Genomic DNA, 15412 nt, shown 5'->3' with positions numbered 1-15412 from the left:
TATAACCTACTTTTCACTAAAAATTTAAAGATTCCCTAATTCAAGCAAAGAAAATTTTTAAGTTTGATCTTGATGAGACTTTAGGAAAATATGCAGGTCTTGAATTTGAACATGAGATAGTTAAATTTAAAAATCAAGACCTGAGACTAAAAGTTAGCCAACTTAAATCTTCTCTTGCTAATTTTAAGGTTAAGGTTGCCCAAAGAGAAGAACAAATAGGAAAATCTTTAGGTATGGATAAACAACCTATGGATAAGAGAGTCTTATACATAATAGGAACACTATTGTAACAATTGTGAATATGTGGGCGACTTGAAGTTTGAATGCCTCATCTCTGAAAGGCCATAATCCACCTGAGTCCTGAACCAAATAAGTAAATTTATTGCAATTGAAAAATAGCACACACAGAAGATTTCTCCTAAAAGATCACCCGAGAAGAAGAAGAAGTTCTCCACCCCTCCAAAAATGAACAATCATATGAGGGAGTTAGTAAATTAAATTTCCATTCGAAATGAAAAATACTAGGAAAATGATAAGTTGGGGCAATGACCATGAGGGTAGGAATCGAATAAGAAAATCACTTACCAAAAATAGAGCTTCAAATAGGGCCTCACCTAAGAAAGTTGAATTCAAGAAAGAAATGCTCTCTCCCAAAAACAATCCGGGTCCTAAAAAATTAACACCCTAGTGGGTTGTGAAAAAAGATAGATGATTTTTGTTGATATATGTGTTCTTAATAGGGAAATCTGAGGATTATAGCCTCATTATCATTTTGTTTAGTTTAGGTTTAAGTTGTTTCATTTTTATTTTGCCAAATATCTTGGTCATGTTGCTTATATGTATATCTCCTTGAATGACCACATCTTACATACTCCATTAAACTCAAATGTTTATATGTATGCTAATTGCACTCCTTATCCATTATGTGGTTATTACTAGATCTATGATTTATAGAGCTTTACATATTTCCATGATTATTGGTATACCCATGGAATTTGCTCTTTGACAATTGCTAACAAAAGGGGAGAGAAATTAAGATCCCACCAAAACATGTGTGGAACTCTGTTTTGCAAGTTCACTTTGTTGCATGGATTTCATGAAGTGAGGGGGAGTAGTTTAGGAGAGCATTGTGCAGTGTGTCTACATGTCATGTCTATTTATTTATGTTGTCATTGACATGTAAATTTTGAGTTGTTTTGGTTTGTCATTGGGGTTCACCATAACAAGGTCTAGTTTAGGTTCTGTCACGTAATTGAAAATATGGGGAGATTGTAAGTACATCAGTTTGTCAATAACGTGTGTTTATTTATCTTGAGTTGGTTGAGCCTCATTGGAAGACAAAAACAACTGAAGATTTGAAGACTTACATCATCAAGGCTTGAACACACAGGTAAATTAAGGTGCCTTGGTGAAACTAACCTTATCCCCCTTTAGTTCCAAAACAATCTACCTTTAGATGATTCAATTTAATAGGAAAACACTTGATTGATCATCAAAGCCTTAAAACCAAAATTACACGAGTTCATCAAGCTAACAAAGGTATTCCAGGGTTTTTCAATTCGACCTGGATCATTTTCGGTCCAACCACAAATTATCAAAAGAGTCCAACAAGCAATTCAAAATTCAACATATTTTTTGTCCAACCGGTTGAACCTTCGGCTCAATTCAGTCTAATCAAAATATCCATTCAGTTTGACTAAAATAGTCAATTTTTGTCCAACAACTTACTGGACTCACCCTAGCTATTTTCAGTCAAACCGAACCTTATTAAGTCTGACCAAACAACTAGTCATTAATGATCCGCTGGGGCCCTTTTATTATAAAATTACACTTGAACCTTGGTAAATAAGATGTGTTTTTCATGGTTTTAGTTCCTATATGCTTACAACTCATTTCCATTACATTTAGCTATAAACTAAAGAGTTCATGTTATCTTCCTAGTGATCAACACTCTAATGAACATTCCAAGCTCTCATTTGAAGATATACATGTTCTCTTACATTTTCTAGAAGTTAAAACATTAATCATATACATAAATCATTTTTTGTATTATCCTTTAGAATGCCCATTTAGGTGAATAACCAATTGAAACCAAATATCCCATTAGTTGTAAGACATTCCACCATCCCCATCTCCTATTACCGATAATGCCTAAATATAGCATATATATCATCTCAATTACATTACTTTTTCTTGTAATTAAGTATTAATTTAATTTAATTATATATGTTTTCTTCATGCGAGGTGATTTTTGACCTAAGAATGAATATGTGCTTAAAAGGATAGATTAAAGCTAAAAAAGAGATAAAGCTGAAGATGATGAAGAATTGGGGATTTGGAGGACATTATTGAAGAATTTAAGTGCCAAAGATCCAAGAAAACCAAGTACAAAGGATGAAGAAAAGACTGAAATATCGCAAAGTACAATAACAGAAATAACAGACTATTTGGTCCTACTAAGGTTAGTTTGGTCCAATCGAATGTGCACAAAATAGTCCACCGAGAAGCTTTAATTTTTAGAGATAATTTGGCTCGTCACTTAGGCGCAACCGAAGCCATGTTTGGTACTATCGAAGGAGAGTTTGGTGCGACCTAAGGGAGATAAAGACTTTAAACATATTTTCATGAAATTTGGTTGTAGTCGAAGGAATCTTTTGTTAAACTCGATGCGACTTTGGTGAGACCGAATGTGATTGTTAGTGCGACCGAAGCATAATATAAGTATGTAAAATTGAAATTAGTACGAGTTTTTCCTATTTAAAGGGATATTTTAAGCTTTCCTAGTTATGAATTAGGGCTTGAGAGAAAGACCTAGGGGTGGTAGAGCTTCCAAAGAGCTATCCTTCTTCTTCATTCCCTCAAATCTATTTTTTGTCTTGGTTTTTCTTTTTAAGATGTTAGCCATGTTAGGCTAACCTCTTATCTAAGGCTATGGGATGAAGCTTGTATCTCAATTACAATATTTAGTTTTTTTGATTTAATAACATTGGTTTGAATGATGATAATAGATTGAAATAGATTTGAATTTACTTTAAAGTCTTTGATTTGTTTGTTTCTGAATTTGTTGTGCATTACAGGCATAATGAATGCTTTGGTTTAAAAATTGTTTAGCCCGAATTAGAGAAGGGTTCAATCTGTATAATTGAATGATCTATTGACGCCTAAGGGTACATTAGATGCTTTTGATTTCCTGCGATTGAGATTCGAGTGCTTCATGAGAGAATCATTCAATTGAAATCATATCTTATTGGTGTTGATCATTGATTTAATAGAATTATCTTCTGATTGGATTAGATATGAGTTCGATTCCAATTAAGTTATAAGCATTAAATCAATGAATGAAATATTGTGATTGCTATAAGTGGATTCTTATATCCTTAGTATTTTATTTTCATTATTTTAAAACTTGTTTCTACACCATTAGATTAAAAACTTAGACAAATAATTGCTTTTAAACTAATTCTAGGTTGTGTTTTCCATTCCCTAAAGATTTGACCTCGGTCTCACCAAGTTATTATTATATCGTTGCCCTACACTTGGGGTTGTCAACCCTTGAGTTAGATGAAGTTTTCGGTGCTGTTGTCGGGGAGTGATGCGATCACAATTAGGTTTAAGTTTTCTAGGTTTGATTTTTATTTTAGGTTAAGTTTTTCTAATATTTTGAAAATTTCTAATTTAGGGTTTTTAGATTTTCTAATTTCAGATTTTTTTTTGGATTTATATTTTTTTAAAGATCTTCTAACATTACTAACATCGTTTGCTTGTTTTCATTTGTAGGATCATCTACTTATAGTCCGTATCTTCTGGTAACATCTTCCCTTACTTCCTAAAATTTCTTTTTTTAAATTGTTATGAGATTTTAATTTCTATAGAATTTTTTGTTACTTTTAGGTTTAGGTTCAGAAATAGGGTTTTATCATGTTCATGTCGAAATGAATATAAGAATACTCTAATCAATATTTAAGAGACAAGATATTGGTTGAAGGACTGTCAGATCACAATGTTAGGAAATGCCCCATGTCTCATAAATTAACTGGAACTAGGATCAATGTCCGATCAAAATATGATGATCCACCAATTAAGAAGACAATGCGTGTTTATATAGGTAAGAATATTTATCATCAACCATCGAGTCCATTGACATATGACACATATGATTTTGATTGGTGGAATTAACATAACTTAAATTGGAGAGGTGTACCAACTATAGATTCTAACGACTATCCCTTTGGGCCTCCTACTTATGAGATCCCACCAGAAACAATCTCTAGAAAATGGTGAAGATTGTGTTCATCTTCAAGATTGAGGTTAGAATCCTCATTAGAGTGGTAAAACTCAAGAAGATGAATCAAATCTCAAAGAATATGAGGCTTAGGGTGTGGGATATTATTAGAGACTCACTTAAGCTTCAACTGCACTAAAACACTCTAACATGTCCAAAGATCCGAATCAATATTTATAACAAAAAGCTCCAACGTGTTAGTGCACTGAGTTTTGCACCCTATTTGTCAATCATGTGAGTCGTTGTGTAATGTAGTCGGTTGAGCCTTTGGAAAGTGAAGACCGAAGACATAAGCGAAGATGATGTATTAAGGAAGTAAGAACATGTAACCCTAACCCTTGACCCAAAACCCATATTTCTCTAGATAATCTTTACCTAACAAGAATACCTAATTGATCATCCCTTAGCCTTAGGAGACCGAGAAAAATATGATAAATAAGGCTATAAGAGGAGCAAAGTTGTTGTGTAAAAGATAGTCCACAAACAGTAGTTTTCGATGAGTCTTCGATGGTATTAAGCTGCCATCGAAGGCATTCCCGATGACATCGATCGAGAGTTAGAAATGTCCAGCAACGAACTAAATTTTTCCTCTAATTCTCTCGATGGCATCGAGGTCCCTTCGATTACATCGAAACTTAAGTTTCAATGATATCGAAGACACCTCAATGACATCGATTGAGAGTCAGAGAGTCAGAATTGTCAAGTAAGAAATTGAATTTTTCCCTAACTTTTTCGATTACATCGAGGACACCTTTGATGTCATCGAATGTTAAGTTCAATGACATCGAAGGGGATTTCAATGATATCTGAAATGTCCCAGATATGTCCAACAAGAAAATATCGTATTTTGTTTGGAATTTTTGATGACATCGAAGGACCTTTGATGACATCAATAGAGATATTTTTTACCCCTTTTTTAATCATTGGAGCTCAAACTTTTTATAAAAGACATTCAGTTCCTGGGCATTTTGATTGGTTTTTTGAGCAACAGAAGGTATGGTGATTCCATATCTATATCCCCCATCCTTAGCCTGTATTCCATGGGTTTTAAGTACTCTTCTTTGAGATTTACACTCATATGAGGATTCTAACCTCTACATTGAAGATGTGCTAGAACCCTTCCATTTTCTAGAGATTGGACTTAAGCAATCTTGACATACCATTGTCTAAATCATATAAGAGACCCATATATAGGTGAATCCCTTAGGAAAAACTACTTTCCGTTAGTTGTAGGAGATTCAACCAACCTCCCATTACCTTGGTCACCTCGAAGGAGCATTATATGTAAGGTGGTTGATCTTTGAGCTGATGACTTGACAAAGTAGCAACATCATAATCGGGGGAGCATCTAGGAGCTGATTGAAGCATGGGAGAGCAATGATCAAGCTATCCAAGAAGGCGCTACAAAATGGGCTCAATCCAACAAGTAAGTTATCATTTAAGGAGTCCAAGTTTAGTCTCTTTCCTCATGTAGGATTGAGGTTAAGAGTTTGTAAACCCAAACTCAAACTACATTCTTGTGTAGGACCTTTGCCTTTGTGTAGGGCTTAAATCTTAAGTTCTTGTGTAGGACATTGACTCTAGTGTGGAGTCTAAATTTATAGGTTCTTGTATAAGACCTTGGCTTTGTGTAGGGCCTAAACCATTGAGTTCTTGTGTAAGACCTTAACTCGGGAGTAGAGCCTAAATTTTAGGTTCTTGTGTAAGACCTTGGCTCATTCGTAGAGCCTAAATTATCAGGTTCTTGTATAGGACCTTGGCTTGGGAGTAGAGCCTAAATCTTAGAGTCCTTGTATAAGGCCGTAAAGGTTAGAGGTGAATCTTGTTTAAAATTTCTGATAGTGAAATCCAGTACACTCATAGGTTGAGTACGTTTACCAAGAGTGAAATAGGCAAGTAGCCGAACTACTATATATGATTGTGTTTGGGATTGTCATTTGCGCAATTATTTAATTATGCTCATGAGTTTGAATGATTACATTATACATGCATGATTAGATGAATGCCTAAGTGTTAATAGGTAGAACATCCCCCATACACATATACACTATCTTGATATAGACTAGTTGCTTATTTGCATATTATTTGTAATCTATGTGATTGAACCCTCTATTGGCTTGAACGCCTTAGAGTTATATTGCCTTGCTTAGTTTAATTATTAATTAGTTGAAGTTACGCAATTGTTGTTTTAAAAGGCGTAATTTTTTAATAGGTCCTAATCACTCGTCATTTAAGATATAAACTTCATTCCTTAACTCCGCCAAGCTTCCGTAAAGCGCAGTCATGGTAATCCCATTACACCACAGGCGCATAATTTCACAACGGATCTCCAACAGTTAGGTTCGATCAATTGAGCTTGGCCTTTGTTTGATTGAGCTTGATTGAAAATTGTTTAGTGAACGCGTTAAACTGTTTTGGCCATGTTTGATCGATCATGTTCATGTCTCAAGTGCTCGAACTAATTCATATTTTAGGCCAGAGCTTGTTGAATATTTTTGGCTAAGTTCAGTCGAGCGACTCAACTGATCAAGTTTTACTTGAGCACACCACTAAGACTGTTGATTTTGGGTAGTTTAATTTCCCTGCAGCTTGGGACCTATATAACCTATCTTATCATGTTTCAATAAGGCTCCTAAGGCTAATTTATGATCAACAAGATTTACCTCTGAGGTAAAGATCATATAGAAGTTCAATGGTTGTTTTGGGTCAAGGGTTAGGGTCACCAAGGTACATCATATACTTGTATTTTGCTCCTTGATGCTCTTGTGTCTTCAGTCTTCAACTTTTAAGAGTTCAACCGACTATATGACACACAGACTCACCTGATTGACAAATAAGATGCACAAATTAGTACACTAATATCCTCTCTCATTCTCTTGCATGCCTCTCTCTCGCCAAAATACGCAGACGACCTTCGGTGATTTCCAAACATTCCTCTAGGCGTCGACATTAAGGTATCATCGAGTTATTCAAGAAAATCCTTTTTTTTTTTTTTCTTATAGCATTTTGTTATTCCAATTTTGTGGAAGTTTGAGTTAATGTACGCCATGTGTATTGTGGTAGATCAAGGTATCATCAGTTTTGAATGATTAAGTTAGTTTAATTAGTAGATTAGTTTAAATAAGGTAATTGCATTTTAATGGGCATAATTTTTAAGTGGTCATATTTCCTTCCCTTCGATATCATCAAGCTTTCACGTGTTGTGGTACACTATTCCACGCAATTTCATAAGCTGGTTTTCTTCATGTGGGGGTAGAATGACTGATGGATAGTTTTTTGTTTTTGTTTTTCTTTCTTTCTTTCTTTCTTTCTTTCTTTTTTTTTTTTTTAATTTTTTTAATTTTTTACTTTTCTCTCCGGGGTGGGGGTGGTTATGTAGGTTTGAACCAATGTTTTTCAGACAACATACTTGTATCTCAGATCATGATCAAATCAAATCAACAGAGACACGGATCTACAGGTTCAGTGGAACTCATGGTCATGTATATGTCTATAACTACTTTACAGTAGTTTGATGTAGTGAGGACCACCTATTACAAATGGATGGTGTGGATAGAATGCATATGAATCTTGTATGGGTGGCACTACCTGTGGTTTATACATGACTATCCACCAACTCACCTTACCGGGCCTTCCGTGGTTGGGTGTCACCTATCCAATCACCAAATTGTTCCACCCCATATGTCTGGGATGCATGTAATGCATACGCTAACGGAGTATAATGTAATCAGTTGTAAACTTAGATATTGACGGAATGCTTAAAAAGACCTGATGAAGGTTTTACCCCAATATGACGCTGGATTCCAGCCATATAAACACACCCTTATATATATCCACACCTTCCATCCGTTTTTACAGCCTATTTTAAGATGCGGTCCTAGAAATAAGGGGATCCAAATCTCAGGTGGATCACACGACAGAAACATTGGTATTGAATGCCCACCGTTAAAAATTTTCTAGGGCCTACCGTAATGTTTATTTGCCATCCAACCTGTTGATAAGGTCAGCCTGACCTGAATAAAGGGAAAAATACAAGGATCATCTTGATCCGAAGATTTGTTGGCCCACAAAAAGTTTTTAATGGTCATTCACCACTGTTTCAGTTGAGTGGTCCACCTGAAATTTGAATCTGCTTAAGTTTTGGAATCACTTCCTACAATAAACTGTAGAAACAGATGGACAGCATGGACATACAAATCTTCATCAAGGTGGGCCCCACACTGTCAGGGGTGTTACCCGGGTAACACCTAATCCACACCCACTACCGTGTTACGCGGGTAAGATCTAATCCAGTTCCCTTTGGAGTATGTGGGCATGAATGAATCGTCACCAGCAACTGGAGTACCAAATACCTGCCTCGTTTCCTCAGTACGCTGCCTTTCAATTTTTAAAAAAATGAATAATGCTCCAGTGCATTAGGAATACCATAGTTATAATACTCCTACTTGTATTTTAACACTTCAACATTCCTAACGGTTGATCCAGACTGTTCATTAGGTCCAACGCAAAATTCAAGGGCTATCATGCTAAAATTACACCAATCTAAAAATCATTAAGGATTTGATCAATGGCCAAGATTGTTTATAAGACAAATCATCCACTTGACAACCCGATCCATCCATTTGTTAGCCTTATTATTCTAAAGTATCACTTCTTTTTTGCGCAACTGTAAGCTTCCCATCTATGGGGCAGAAATAGAATGGAAAAATTAAAAAAAAGGCCAAATGAAGGATCTATTGGATCATCAGATCAGTGAAATACTTGGTTTTTAGTCATTTAATTATATTCTGTATTTAATAGACGGATCAGATCTTTCGATTAGACTGTCCCAGTGAACTGATTCAACTAGGAATATTGTAACCTATATTGCTCCGAGAGCACTGGATCATTTTTCTTTAAAAAGTGAGAAAGACCTCCCCTCACCGCCCCCACGGAGACCTCGGCAGGTTCAACTGGGGAAGGCTCTCTCTCTCTCTTAGAAAACGCCAACGCTGGATTTTCACCATCCCATTGTTCTTCATCTCTCTACCTCTCTGTCTGTCCGTCTGTCTGCCTCTCTCTCTCTCTCTCTCTCTCTCACGAATTCTATCCAAGAAGAAGGGTAATGGAGGATTCTTCTTCTTTCTGGGTTGATTTCTTGAAGGGAATGCTGAAACCTGTCGCAGCTACATGTGTTGTTTTGATGGCTGTGGCTCTTTCCTTCTGTCAGAACCTTGGGCTGGAGAAGGAGATGATTTTTTCCATAGCTCGTGCCTTTCTTCAGCTCTCTGTCATTGGGTTTGTACTTCAGTTCATCTTCAGCCAGAAGAACATCGCCTGGATTCTTCTTGCTTACTTGTTCATGGTTCCTTCCTTTCTCTCTTCCTTGTTTTTTTTTTTTTTTTGAGAAATTTATATTTTGGCCCACCCTGATTGATTTTTTTTTTTTGAATTCAACTAGAACAAAGTTTCCTATTTCTATTACAAATGTGGGAATTTGTGTATGAAAACATCAATCAGGGTGGGTGTAAACTGTGGCTCCAGTCTTCTTTTGTTATGCAATTTTGTAGAAATCAATTTGTGGTTGAGATTGGATGTGATAGCTTCTGTTGAGTGATCCAGACCATTGGCCTGACGTGACCCACAACGGATGGATTTTCATGAAAATCTGCCCAATCATAGGCCAAACTGGCAAACCTTGCCATAATTTTCATTTCCATGTGGACCATTGCTGTACTTATCTTCTTAACCCCATTCCGGGCCACAGATTGATATGATAGGATTGCACCATCGATGAGATTTTTGGGCATGGTTCATTCTTGCTGGGGCCCAGCAGATCAAAGGTCGGGATCACCATCCCACTTTTCGGAACTGAAAAGCTGAGTATATTGGGCATATCCCCTGTTTGAGGATCCTTAAAATTCCTTGTTAGAAATTACACATGAGAGTTTTGGATTGGCCCTGCCTGATGATGGGCCTGACATGAACAGTTCAAAATCCAGGCCGAAGCCAACCCTAGGCCGGTTTGACAGCCCTGGTTAAAATTTATATTTCTCTAGTAGCTTCTTCACCAATTGAACTGGGTACATGGCTTTTATGATCATGAACTGAAAGTGCACACTACTACGATACTCGAACACCCATTGGGGAAGCTCGTTTTGATTCTTTCCAAGGTGTATAAGTATGCCTCTCAACCTAAATTGAGGACTTGCGATTCATACACAGACCACAAGATCTTGCATAGGAGACTGGTAGCGATGCAAATCCAAACTTGCTCCTGAGAGTCAGTGTCTGTTGAAGCGAGTTCGATCAGGAGAAACATAACTACACTTCTCATTTGTCTTACTGAAGTTCTTGATCCTACGTGCTTATGGTAAAATCCGAAAAATTTGCATCTGGGACCCTTAGAAGCTAAGGGTCCGTTTGGGTAGGGGATCCTGCAAACTCGGGATGAAGTGGTGGGCCCCATGACATCCACTTAGGATTCGCCGCACCAAAGTGGTGCTTTCCTCTGCATAAATGCAATTAGTGATGTTTTTGGTTGTTTCTAAAACTTAATTTATGTGGAGGAATGTACTACTTTAGCGCAGTGAATCGTACGTACATGGAGGGTTATGTGGAGGAATGTACTACTTTAGTGCAGTGAATTGTACATGCAGGATGTGGGGCGCACCAAATTGAGTTTAGACTTAGTCCCGAGTTTGTGGGATCCCTTGTCCAAATGGACCATTAGTTACTGCTTTCGCTATGTCTTACATATCAAGGTTTAAAGTATCGTCCCTATATTATATGACTATCGGCCTGAAACTCCCCAATACAGGGTGATAAGACCTGGTTTCAGCAATGACCGTCACAGTACGCCAAAACCAATTTTCAGTCCTTGTTATAGATTAGCATACAGTCCTGAACCTGAATGCAATTAGGAGGCTGGAGATGAAGCATTCTTCCAAATGGAGACTGATACTATATAACGAATAACATCCCTCAAGTAATGCTGAGGATGTATCTTCTTCTCCATAATGTATCCAAAGAAGTTATGTGTGGAGACGTGTTCTCACGGATTCGCTTCTCTTAGGTTTGTCTAATTGGATAAGAAGCATGGTGAGATATCCTGCTCTCTCAAGACAACTAACAAACTTGCATACTTATGTTTTTTCTTCATTAATGCCTGTCTAGCAGCTAAATCCATTAATGAAACATTCAAGAACAAGGCGAGAAAGCCACATACTTAACTGTTTCATGCCGCATTGCCAAAGTATTAGCAAGCTTAACTTGCCACAGCCCATGTCAATACCTCTAGGCTGCGTTTAGATGCACTGGTGAATTGATTTGCAAACATTCAATATAAGTAAGAGGAAATTACAAATTTTAATGATGTTTCCTACTGTTCATGATGAAATAGTCCTAAAATTGTAGTTGTAGTTCCATTTCATCAAGGTCAATTGCAAGCCCAAACACTTGAAATGAATGAGGATAATAGAACTTCTAATTTAGTCACTTAGATTACTAGATTAATAATTGCAATTGTACTTTGGAGCATAGCCTCTCTCTCTCTCTCTCTCTCACACACACACACACACACACACACACACACACACATTGCTGATGAGCATTTTCTTGGTGTCTTTGCAGGTTGCTGTTGCTGGTTATACAGCAGGTCAACGTGCAAAACATGTTCCACGAGGGAAGTATGTTGCCGGGGCATCCATTTTAGCTGGAACAGCGGTGACCATGAGCTTGCTTGTCCTGTTGCGTGTTTTCCCTTTTACTCCACGATACATCATCCCTGTCGCAGGCATGATGGTCGGCAATGCAATGACAGTAACTGGTGTGACAATGAAAAGGCTCCGAGATGACCTCAAAGTGCAAAAGAATCTGGTTTGTTCTTGTGCATGAATTAGACATCCTTTTTCTTTTTGTTCAGTTACTAGGGTCAGAATGCATTAGGACATGAAGAGTAGGTTGTCAATGGGTATTAGAGGACACCTGAAGCATGAGATCGGATTTAATTGGATCCGTACACAGATTTCAGGCCCCAAATCGGGTGGGTTTGGAGTCTATTAACTCAAGAGTTGTATAGAAATAACATTGGTTGGGTACTTGGAATTGGGTACCAAATATATAATTTTTTAGTTTTATCCTTTATTTAACTGTATGTATTATCATTCAAAACCAGAAGTCACATTTCTGGTGTGGACGTGAATCCGAATCCAGACCCCATTCCAAATCCTTATTCATGCTCGAAATTGCAGCTGACTGGAGCTGATGTGATACATGAATCCGAATTTCATTCAGATCTCTGGCTACCACATTTATGGCACCCATATCTGAACCGAAGAGGACCCAAATCTGATTTCCTTAGTCTGGTCTTGACACCGGCACTTCAGTATCCGATCCACCCATGCCCAACCCATTCACTTGCCCTAGTGAATAGTGTCCTGATACGCTAGCCAGTACAGCTGGGGTCCATGGTTGGTAGTCTAGACCATTGATTGATGGGCCCCACTGTCGACTGGGGAATTGCCAAGAAATCTTACAGATTGGAAGATCCTAACCCTCCAATCACTGGCCTTTGAATAGACAGTTAAGAAAGACACCAAATATCCAATTGTTAGAATCTTCAAATCTTCAAATCTTCATCGATAGTGAGGCCCCTAGTTCAACAATCCAGATCACCGGAACCATGGTCTACATTTACAGCATGTGCCTCAGAATAGGATTCCTCTTTAAACTCTAGTTTTGTTGAGGCATCATGCTAAACACATTCATGGGGCCCTTTCTGCAGTTAGTTATCAAGTACTCGTCTCCTCTGTACATGTCTCACACGTTCCAGATCCAGACCATTCATCTGTTGGGTCATCATTTATCCGTCGTATCGCAGCAATTAAAAACAATTGGATTTTCATGGCCCCCTATTGGAGGGTTTACTTAGTTATTGTTATTGAATGTTGACTGTCGGTTGTACTTTCACTAACCATCCATTTCTAATCAGTAGAAGTCCCCCACGTGGTAGGACCCAGCAGATGAAGTGTCCAGATCCCATACACATGTGCAACATGAGATGGAACGCTTCATGGTCAAGGCATAACATTGACTTATCTGAATTATTGGCTTTTATAGGTGGAGACAGCATTGGCACTTGGTGCGACGCCACGGCAGGCGACACTTCAGTTGGTGAAGAGGGCTCTGATCATCGCTCTCTCCCCTGTCCTGGACAATGCGAAGACGGTGGGCCTCATCTCTCTTCCTGGTGCGATGACCGGCCTTATAATGGGAGGTGCTTCTCCTTTAGAAGCCATTCAGTTGCAGATAGTTGTGATGAACATGCTTATCGGGGCGGCCACTGTCAGCAGCATCACGTCAACGTACCTCTGTTGGCCTGCCTTCTTCACCAAAGCTTACCAGTTGGAGCCCAAGGTCCTGGTAGACTAAGTAGTTAATATGGTTGAATCCAATGCATGGTCTGATGTGGAATAGCTTAGCTTGAGTTTTGAGTTTGTACAGGGATTTGAGTTGCCGTGGTTTCAGTATCCAGACCATTGGACTGTTGGGCCTCACTGTGGATGGATCATTGCCATAAAATCTCTGCCATGGGACAATCCTATCCTTTCAATTGACGGCCTCCAAATAGACAGTCAAGAAGAAATGCGACAGCGACCCATGTACAATCCCAATGTTGATCAATCACTGAACCATGGCCGTCTCGTACAAACTGAAAATCTTACCATGCAATGGGCATATCAATGGGTTGAGGTTCATGTAATTCCTCTGAAATGTAAGACTCACATGTGAGGGTAGCTTTATGTATTCCCAGACGTTCTGCAATACAATACCATGATAAAGTACAACAGTTTAGAAGAGAAATACAGCAGTGGTCCACATTCAGCTGAAATAGGGTACTGATAGTGGTGGCTGGGATCTGGCGATCTAGGACCGTCGGTGGAATGGGGCCCGCCAAAATTAGGAGCAATGGTTAATCCTGATCATAGGTGACGTCCCGCCAAAACACAATCTTAAATAATTATAATTTGGGGAATATGGGTGGGGAATTTTGAAGATAATCATCCTTACTGATATGTCTGTAAACTGTAAATGTGAAATAGGTAAGAGAAATGCTTAGATTCAATTCGTTGGACGATGATAAGTTACTGTGCACGCAGCGAATAACTTCCATGTACGCGAGACATCCACCATGTCCAATAGGTTGGGCCCACCATGAGGATCACCTTGTGCAAAAATCAGCTCCGTCCACTCAGCAGGTGGGCCAACCACTGATAAGTGACAAAATACAAGTACGAGTCATCAACTCGTAAGTTTGACACCAGCTGCCAACCCAAAGCAATCCTCCAGTGAGAGTTGCATAAGTTTGACGCTGGCTGCCAACCTAAAGCAATCCTCCATTGGGGTGGGGATCCATGATGAGAGCAAGAGCATAACAATCCTCCATTGGGGTGGGGATCCATGATGAGAACAAGAGCATAACACTCCTACAGGTGCAACTGTCCCAAAACTGTTGGATGGATCATAAGCTTACATTGAATTGGTGTCCAAATTCCTAGCTGGCCAGTTGGTGGCCATCTAATGGACTGTTAAAATGAAAAATGTCAGGGTTCCCGGATTCAGTCCATCGATGGGAGGTTGGATCATCCAATCAAACTAAATTTAGGGTTATGACCCACCGACATTGCGGCACACACGATTTCAACCGTCTGAATTAAGTTATATGTTCATATTCTGCTATGAATCATCACTTTCTTCTAGAGTATTAAATAACAGGTTTTTTTTTTTTCCCATGCTTGCGTAGTTATTTCTCTATAATGTTGAAAACTTGTAGTAAACATATGTAGGAAATAATCGAATAGCAAATGATTTGGAATTCGACACCCGATTGGATTATAATTAAGAAAACATCCTACCGTTGGGATGAGGTACAGACGTCATTGCTTTCTTTGAGATAGTACGCACCCATGAACAATTTCGACCCAAGTAGAAACTCCCGATGCCTAATTCCTAAGATACAACGCCCAACAATTAGACTTTCCCGGCATGCACAAGCCAAAGAAAATCTTAATACCACTACACCTTACTCGTCATTTGAATGCCCAGAGAGAGAAAAGAAGAAAGATCCATTTTTTAGAAGATAATGCTAGG

General features: G+C 38.3%; 1 protein-coding gene across 1 annotated transcript; it reads left to right on the top strand.

Annotated features, from left to right (window-relative positions):
* The first annotated feature begins 9251 nt into the window (after nucleotides 1–9251).
* Nucleotides 9252–14125, top strand: LOC131253105 (protein ALUMINUM SENSITIVE 3). Its single transcript, XM_058253931.1, has 3 exons — nucleotides 9252–9626; nucleotides 11894–12139; nucleotides 13382–14125. Exons 1-3 carry the CDS (start codon nucleotides 9387–9389, stop codon nucleotides 13691–13693), a joined length of 798 nt encoding a protein of 265 aa, XP_058109914.1. The 5' UTR covers nucleotides 9252–9386; the 3' UTR covers nucleotides 13694–14125.
* Nucleotides 14126–15412: the final 1287 nt, after the last annotated feature.

This window comes from Magnolia sinica, chromosome 8, assembly GCF_029962835.1.
Source record: "Magnolia sinica isolate HGM2019 chromosome 8, MsV1, whole genome shotgun sequence".
NCBI lineage: Eukaryota > Viridiplantae > Streptophyta > Magnoliopsida > Magnoliales > Magnoliaceae > Magnolia > Magnolia sinica.
Note: the sequence above shows the minus strand (reverse complement) of the source record. Positions and strands in the feature narration are given on the sequence as shown.

Excerpts from the sequence above, each read along its gene's own strand:
- LOC131253105 (XM_058253931.1), top strand. The coding sequence starts at position 9,387 with ATGGAGGATTCTTCTTCTTTCTGGGTTGATTTCTTGAAGGGAATGCTG. Across the intron at positions 9,627-11,893 it reads TTCTTGCTTACTTGTTCATG|GTTGCTGTTGCTGGTTATAC; the intron begins GTTCCTTCCTTT and ends GTGTCTTTGCAG. Across the intron at positions 12,140-13,381 it reads TCAAAGTGCAAAAGAATCTG|GTGGAGACAGCATTGGCACT; the intron begins GTTTGTTCTTGT and ends TGGCTTTTATAG.